Genomic DNA, 8,709 nt, shown 5'->3' with positions numbered 1-8,709 from the left:
ATTCTGTCCCACTCATTATCACATCTCATCAGCCCAATATTAAAACATAAATGTGCACCATGACACAATTCAACAGTGATTGGTCTGCATGTGCACAATTAATTAATGTGTCGTTTTCAGGGCTGTTGCTAGTTAATGTGTCATATGCAAGCATCATAGGGTATGGTGCTGGTGGCTCTTTCTGACAGAGCCTGACAGCAGTTATTTGTCATAGTGAAGAGACAGTTAGTCGTGTCTAGAGCACCAGGAAGTTTCCCTTTGTATAGCAACAAAAATGCTGCGTTCATGGTGTTCATTGTGTTGAAAGGTGTGCTCAGTAGGTGTGGTATGTGCTGAAATTATTGTCCCCTGTCCTGATGACACAGCCTGTGCAGGCATAACTGCACACGTGCGAGTGCATGAATAGTCTCGGTTTGCTGGTCCACTATATGGCAGTTACATTTTTAAACAACAGTAAACAGCTTCTGCACATTAATTCTCAGATTCTTCAATGGTTGCTAAATTTCTCCATCTTATGTTAACAAAGAGAACAGCAATTACCCAGAGCTCTTTGTAACTTCCGCTATTGCTACATAACCAGCATTAGCATTAACAGCTGTTTACTTACCAGTCTAGAAGAAAGGTTGTATGTTCAGTAGAGTAAAGCAACTGTTTTATTTTGCTTCTATTTCTATCACTTTTTCTTTTTTTAACATGCTAACTAGCTAGCCTCGGCCCATCCCATCTATTCTAACCTTTTGTAAACATAACAATGGCTGAAGCTCTTGGCAAGTGACCATTGTCACTGCCACCTGCTCCTGGCAAGGAACCATGTTCAGCCACAGAGAAAACTTACATATAGCATCTTTAAAGGGCCACAGGGCAATTGATCAGAGTGACTGTGTTAACACGGTTTGGATGCTCTTATTGTAAATTGCTATGACAAAAGTATCTGCCAAATGAATGCAATATGTAATGTCTTTGTGATTATTCAGATAAAAAGTGACTGCCCTGTTACTCATTTTGAGAGATTTATGTTGATTCATTTTTTATTAGATGACATACGTATATGTAATAGAGGAAGCATTTTACACATATTTTCTTATAAACAGCGGTGACACTGATGCCAAACCACAACTACCAACCAGTTACATTTATATTTAGACTGTGAACCTCGAACATTCCTCACATCATCGAAAAACCAATAGACCCTTTTCATGGCAACATTTTAACATGCCATAGCAGGAAACACAGGTATGATTAATAATATTAATAGCCTAGTGCCTGCATTCTGTTCAGTTTTGACAGTTCCCTGCTCTGTTGCATTCATCCAGGACACATATAAACACAAGGTCAATGCATAAACAAATGGATAATGTATATATTTATTGTCATTTTGGTGTCACAAATGTTGCATAATGCATGTTTTATGTATTTATTTGTGTTTTAAACCCTTGGATATCCTCCACTTCACATGGGACAGTCTGATCATTGATTATCCAACCAGTTGCTTGTGGTGATTGACGATTAGTATTAGTCTAGTGGTAACATAATTCAGAAACCTCCATAGCCAGCTCCAGGCAGTCATTTGCATCATGACAGCAACTGAACAGACCACAGTCCAAGTCAATGCAAGAGTCATCGTCACTGCTGGGAGTAGACTCCGCTGTTGTGAGGACTTGTTTGTAGTTGGGGCAGCAGTGAGTGGCAACTCTCTCACAGACGTCAGGTAGCATGTGGATCATATCGTAGAAGCGGCAGAAGAGACAGCTCAGCACCATTCCTGCACAATCAACTGAGGGAGACACACCCATTCAGGTAGATGGTTTACTCTACTGCATTCATACAACATCAGATTTTTTGGCTTCATAAAATCCTACAACCCATTCACACTTTTACAATGACCTCTTTGAAATAATGTAGGATGTTTAAACCCTATCTTGGGACATAAATCATTTGTGTTGTGTGCTGGAAGAGCTGCTTGTTCTCACTTACATCTTACAACATTTTAAAAGCCTCATTTCCTTCCTTTATACATGCATAATTTAGAAAAATCATGCCTCACTCCCTCACAAAGAGACAAGCAAGAAAGCTGTTTGTAGACATAATCAATTACTGGAAGTCTCCTTTGTATACTTTGCCAGGAGCATTTCAAACTTGCAGTGTGATTGCAGTGAAACAATGGAATGTGTCTTCCCAGCAGCCTTTGCCAAATGGTGGCCCCATGGGTGCTATGAAGTGTGAGATCATCAAATGAGACTGACCATGAACAGACAGTTACTCACCAAAGACATGTTGTAGGAAAGACCTTATGACTTGTGTTGCAAAGAATTTAGAGAAGCTGTACCTCCTCCGGTGCTGCACAATCCTCTGAATCTGTTGTTTAAATGTTTGGAAGTTTTTAATTGCATCGTATCTAGAGCCAGATCTGCAATATACATTTTGAGAAAGACAATCCTGCTATTTTATATATTTTAGAATATCCTTTATGGACCCTATCTTTTGTAAGGCTTTGAATAATTATGCACATTTTCTAACTCAGTCATATGGATGACCACTGAGTTATGGTAATGTAACTTCATTAGTCTGCTACTGTATGGGCAAGATGCCATCAAATTTCACTCGTTCTCGTTCACTCATACTTGTTATCAGCATATATCCAATAAATGTGATTGCAATTACATAGTGCTGTCAAAAATTATATCAGTAGTCAGAAGCACTGCAGTCACATTGGCTGAGTTATCTAGAGTTTGTCTGTCTGATTATTTGTGTCAGGGTCGTCCATGTATACCTGTCAAATTGGGTGAATATTAGATTAAATTATAGCCTTTAAATACAGATGGAGGTAGCCTCTGCTACATCACCCATAGGTTTCTGAAGAGCAGTTTTGAAGCTCAGACTGGGCTGCTCCACCGTCGCCATCTTGGCAGTACCTGAATCCACCTTACCCCTGGCTAATCAAAAAATGGTTTGCAGCAAACATAAGCTCAGCCGCCTGTCAATCAAAGCAGCTTGCCCTTTATTATGCATAACATTAAGCCTTAATCACAGTGTCTGAATTAGTGAACTTTAGAAGTGTAGGTATATGTATTTTGAACAGAAGCCTGGCTAGCTGTTTTCCCCTGTTTCAAGTCTTTATGCTAAGCTAGGCTAACCACATTCTGACTTTAGCTCCATATTAGCTACACATGAGACATCATGACATCTATTTTCTCATCCCATGGAAAGAAAGTGAACAGTATTTCCTTAAATGTTGAACTATCTCTTTAATTAAAATTTGTTATTTCAAAATGGCTTATTTAATATTCAATATTTAATACAAGTGCATAAGAATATAAACAGTCTGCGGTGTAATCAGTTATGCTGCTGCATCTACAGTAGCAAGTCTACTTTGGTGGCCATTTTTTTGCTCCAGTCTTTCTTATTTTTGCTGTAGTTTCAGTTTCTAAATTATTCACACATTTTCATAATTGATTATATGAACTGTATTTAAGCATTCGCACAGCATGGTGAGGCATAAAGCTTGCAATTTGTCAAATTTTTTATTCTGTCTGTGGCATTATTATTCTGCATATTAATAATCGTTTATTTCATCTGTAGAAAAGCTGTGTTTGGATGAAAAAGTTAATTTCATAACAGTTCTACTGAAGACTCAACAAAAGATTTTTTTTCTCCTGAAATGATTTCAATGTGTGTTTATCTGGGCAGGTTTGGCAGCTGTGTGTGTAGTTAGAGGGCATCAGATGGGGGGGATTGAAGAAGTGCTGGTGTCACTAACCTCCCATGCTGCTCTGCTGAGGAGAGGACAGAGAGTCTGTGGTGGAAGATGCTCTCCTCAGGTACATTTTCAAAGAGAACAGAGGGGAAGAGAAGCTGTCACACTCTCTGGGCTGCTGAGCATCTGTTTCTCTACTCTTGTCCCCGGGCTCAGTTTCTGCAGCTGCAGTCTCCAGTCTCCAGTTATTGACTTTAGCCTCACTTTGGATCCTTTCTGTCCAAGAGACAAAATTTTAAATGAATAAGACATACAATAAACACGTCTGTTAGCAAGAGGTATGGTTTACATTTTTACCTCTTTTTGAAAATACATTTGATTGAGGACTTGGAGACCATAACTCCAGCATGTGCTAGTGTGGGCACACATTGTCTTAGGGACACAAGAGGCGCTGCTCCAACTGGCCTGACTCACAGACGTTTTAAAGCAACAACAAAACAATACAACAAAGAGGACATGACACAATTCAATACAGCGTGATACAATACTGCACAATATGATACAATCTGATATGAAATGATATGATTTGATGACACATTATGTCATGATGTGATACAAATCAATAAGATATAATATAATGAGACATAATACTACATGATACAATGTGAAACAACATGATACAATATGAAACAGTATGAATTGATAGGATATGTTACAACACATTATACGATATGATTTAACACAATATAATTCAATATAAAAGAAAACAACTTTATATGATACAAAACAAAATGATATGATTCTATTTATGAAACAATACAAAACAACTGTATTCTATACAACACAATTCACTGTCATGCAATATGATACAAGTGTAAAGTTTTGAAATTCTTCAATTTTTTTGCTATTTCCACATTCAAAAGAGATCTCAATGGGACAAACCTGGTTAGATAAAGGTTTAAAAAAAAAAAAAAAAAATTACCACAAAGGTCATCATTTGCATACCAACATGGACTAGAGTTTCTTTCTGTCAACACAAAAAAGCTTTTAAACTGTATTTGTACCATAAAGTGAAATTACCAAAACATTTCTGAGATCTAAATTTGTGAATGACAACAAAAAAAGTCAATTTAATTTCATGATCTACAGGCTTATTATTTCATAGGAATACCTCAGCATTTTGGGAAATGCATTTATTCCCTTTGTTGCCAAGAGTCAGACAAGAAACTTGATGCAGCTGTCATATGTGTACTAAATATCAGTGGGTGGTTAGCTTAACATAAAGGCTGGGAATGGGGAAACAGCCATCATGTTTGATGTTTTTGATACAAAATTGAAATGTGGGGTTATTTGATAAGGTGAGCAACCTCATGGCTGACTTACTAGTCAGCTTTAAAGGTGCTGGTAGGTGGGTTTTCTTCATTTGTACATTTCCAGTCTTGATATGAAGCTAAGCTTATTGACTCCTGGTAACAGCTAGGGAAGCCAGCCTGGCTCCGTCCAAACGTAAACAAAAACAAATCCACTGAGCAGTGCCTCGCTAGCTGTTTCATCCTGTCTCCACTCTTTATGCTAAGCTAACCAGACTTTTGTTTCAAAGGCTATTGAAGGACTGGGGAGAATATCCACTTTATGTGTGATAAACATCACATGACTATCTGACGCTGATAAAAAGCCGCTTTTGTTCAGCTATATTGTCTTATTTGTTTACCCAAACCTGTATTCTGATTTTACCACTCACTGCCACTGATGATGACTCAGCTTCACGCATAGACAAATAACTTTCCAATCAGAGGAAGGTTTAAATAATGCCATTATTAATAGCTTAGTAGCTAAGAGTATCCAAAGCTTAATAAGCGCTGGGAATATTCAATAATAAACAAACAAAACTGTCACACAAAATGGAGAATCAGAGCAGTGAAGCTTTACAATGTGGAATTATCACAGTTTAGATGTGAGATACACCAGGTCAGTGGTGTTTTACTTCAACTGCTTCTGAAACAGCTGGGAAGTGACCAGACTGACACCATGAAAATATATGAAACCCACACTGCCGACATTAAAGATGTAAAATGTCTGTACCTGAAATGTGTTGAAGAAATTTTCAGACATGAGACAACAGAATGTGGAGTTAGACCGTGAAGTGCAGGAGTAGATTTGTTTGTTAACATCTGATTTAAATAGATATTAATGAATTATTGCACTGGCTGAGTGTTTACTTTTTCACCACCTATTTGAAATGAATTATTCACCATCCCTTTCTCTGTTTTATTTAACATTTAATGCCTAATAATTTATTCACACTCTGGACACATTTTTGTAAGTCGAATAAACTGTATTTGTCTTACATAAATTGTTGAAAGAGAGATAGAAATGGACGTTGCTCAGGGCTGTATTGGCCATTTTTAAGATTTCATTAGCTGTTTTTAATACATATGAAATAACAGTTTAAAATATCACCTTTTGTTATCACTTTTTGTCAGCTGGAAGTTTCCTTTTATCTCTCATTAGAAGTGTTTGTGTTTTTATCTGTCATTTTGCAGTGATGGGATGAGAAGTGAAGGGCAGGGATTGGTATTTGAAGTACAAGTCAAAGTCAAAATCAGTGCCGTATGTTTGAGCTGAGAAGCAGCAGGATGCTCCCGGGTTATCTAATGAATTAAGAAAGAAGTGCAGCTAGTCCATGCCCATGACCATTAGCTGATAGAGAAATAAGGCCTGCAGGCACACTATGCATTTTTCAGGTTTTGTTCCAGTGTTTCACCAAGCCAAACTCACTCATTAGACACCACAGTTACTCGGAGCGGTGGATCTGAAGATAATTTCACTTCATGTTTTAAATCACAGTGCAAACTCAAATTTGCAGCACATCGGAACCATCGAAGAGAAAACATCGACACAATTAAGGAATGTATGTAAGCAAGTGACTGACAAAATCCATTTGTTTCATTGCTGCAAAATGTGATTTGATGGAGAAATTGTTATGAAATTGTGCAACTTTTTAAAGATTGCTCACATTAAATATCTAACACAAGATCGTAGTAAGTAGACTCAAGCAACTGCTTCAGTACCAGGAACAGGAAGGATGACACAGACGACTGCACATGATCATAACAGAGCTTCACAAGAAGGGGCTCAATAGCAGGGCTTGGATTTTTTTTCCACAGACCTGAGCAAACTTACCTCCTCTCACCCAGCTAGAGCTCTCCTCAGCAGTGTTTACTGTCCCTTTGTCTTTCACATCAGCTCTCAGAGTCTTTTCATCTGCCATCTGGTCCATTGCATCACAAATGGAAAATGTACTTCGTATGACAAACCTGATTACCTCAAGTCAAAAACATGAGGCTTCACACAACTGAGGCCAGTGTCTAACGCTCGGTATCTTCAATGCACTCGTCAGCTCTCAGGATTTGGTTCTCAAGTAGCGGGCTGCAACGTAGTCTTCTGGTGCTGGCTATGGAGGCGGCTGTTTACCTCGGCAAAGCAGAGAGCATCCAGGACAAATTATCCTTTACATTGCACAGGGTCCATTTGGCCTGCTGCCTACTTTACTGCAAGCCTCTCCAATGTTCCAATGACGTTGGCAAAAACACTGGAGATCCGTTCCTATCAAAACATCACTGAGACAGAGTCAGCAACATTTTTATTGGTTTGAGTTATTTCCCCCTATGAAGTCATAATGAAGCCAAAAGCAAATGCAGAACATCATATAATAAAATGAAATATCATTTTAAAATATAATTCCCTTTACAGATGCATTATTAGGCATACAGATTTCATGAGGTTATAGTAATGATACAGGGTGGAGATAGAAAATACCATGCAAATACCAAGTCACTGATTTTCAGCCTATATTAGAATCTTTGGAAGATACCAATTATTGCAAAGAAAAGATAACGTGCCACATGTGAACACCAATGTATGTATACATTTTTACTGTATACATACACTCACACACACCCACACAACACATCTCTCACTCCTTCAAGGCTGTGTTTCTGCTGAACATATTTATGAGGCAGCAAGTGCCAGTTTGTTTGTTGGGGCGAAACACGCGGTGAAACATGGATAGCGAGCTGCATTCAAATTTCTCCGAATACAAGCCAACCAATTTACTCTAATTAGGCTCAACACCAGAGTTGCATTTTAATAGACGCCCCGCTGTGTTTGCATATGTTTAGAGAACAAGAGCCATGCTAATTGAAAAATTAAGATGTGAGAGTATTTGTCTACTGAGCTCCCACTATGCTGCGCTCAGTGTAAATATAACTCCTGAAGAGAACTTCCACTGAGAGTTTCTAGTCCTTTCTTTCCTCCTCCTCTCGTTGGGTTGTGATGATGATACGCTGCGATGGAGAAAACACAAGTCAAGACTGTGCTCACGTGTTCTTCAAAAGGTCTACGGTGATGATGCGACAACACCATATTTTCATGCTTTGGTTAAATTGTTTCTCACTGACACAGCTACTTTTGTGTCACTGGTCAGCATCAGTGGCACCATCATGGTGGGTTTAGCAGGTTACGTGCTTTATTTGGCTCCCATGGAAACGTGCTCTCTCTGAAATGAGCTGTGTGGCCTTGTGTGTGTAGAGAAGTCGCAGTGGCTGACACTCTACCCCATTAGAGCTTTCCCTAATGCAGAGTGAAGTGACAGCCTGAGATCAAGTTCAGGTACAGATTACATACACTACATCTAAGTGACAGCGTTCTGACCCCCTTGACTGCACTTACAGCCCCCTCCATTATTTACAGTTGTAAACAAGACGTCACCCCTTGCTTCCCATCGTCTTTAGGTGCTGTTTGTGGCTTACGAACCAGTTTTTCTTTGCTTCTCTATCTTCAGTTCCAGTCAAAGGAATGGAGGAAATGGATTAAAATCTATTAACTGATGATGATTTGGTGATAAGACAGAGCTGGGTCATCAGTTCCCCTCCATACACGTGAAATGATGTAAAAATACTCTGCTATGATTTTTTTTTTTTTACATGGTTTTCCCACATGAAAAATTAAAAAAT

General features: G+C 38.6%; 1 protein-coding gene across 1 annotated transcript; it reads right to left on the bottom strand.

Annotated features, from left to right (window-relative positions):
• Positions 1-1,347: 1,347 nt before the first annotated feature.
• Positions 1,348-7,561, bottom strand: mdfic2 (MyoD family inhibitor domain containing 2). The gene is made up of 3 exons (XM_071495498.1): positions 6,878-7,561; positions 3,758-3,970; positions 1,348-1,774 (listed from the first exon to the last, which is right to left on the bottom strand). Exons 1-3 carry the CDS (start codon positions 6,972-6,974, stop codon positions 1,518-1,520), a joined length of 567 nt encoding a protein of 188 aa, XP_071351599.1. The 5' UTR covers positions 6,975-7,561; the 3' UTR covers positions 1,348-1,517.
• Between the last annotated feature and the right edge of the window lie 1,148 nt (positions 7,562-8,709).

Source organism: Trachinotus anak, unplaced genomic scaffold (assembly GCF_046630095.1).
Source record: "Trachinotus anak isolate AG129_WGS33_773 ecotype Australia unplaced genomic scaffold, CSIRO_AGI_Tana_v1 ptg000013l, whole genome shotgun sequence".
Classification (NCBI taxonomy): domain Eukaryota; kingdom Metazoa; phylum Chordata; class Actinopteri; order Carangiformes; family Carangidae; genus Trachinotus; species Trachinotus anak.
Note: the sequence above shows the minus strand (reverse complement) of the source record. Positions and strands in the feature narration are given on the sequence as shown.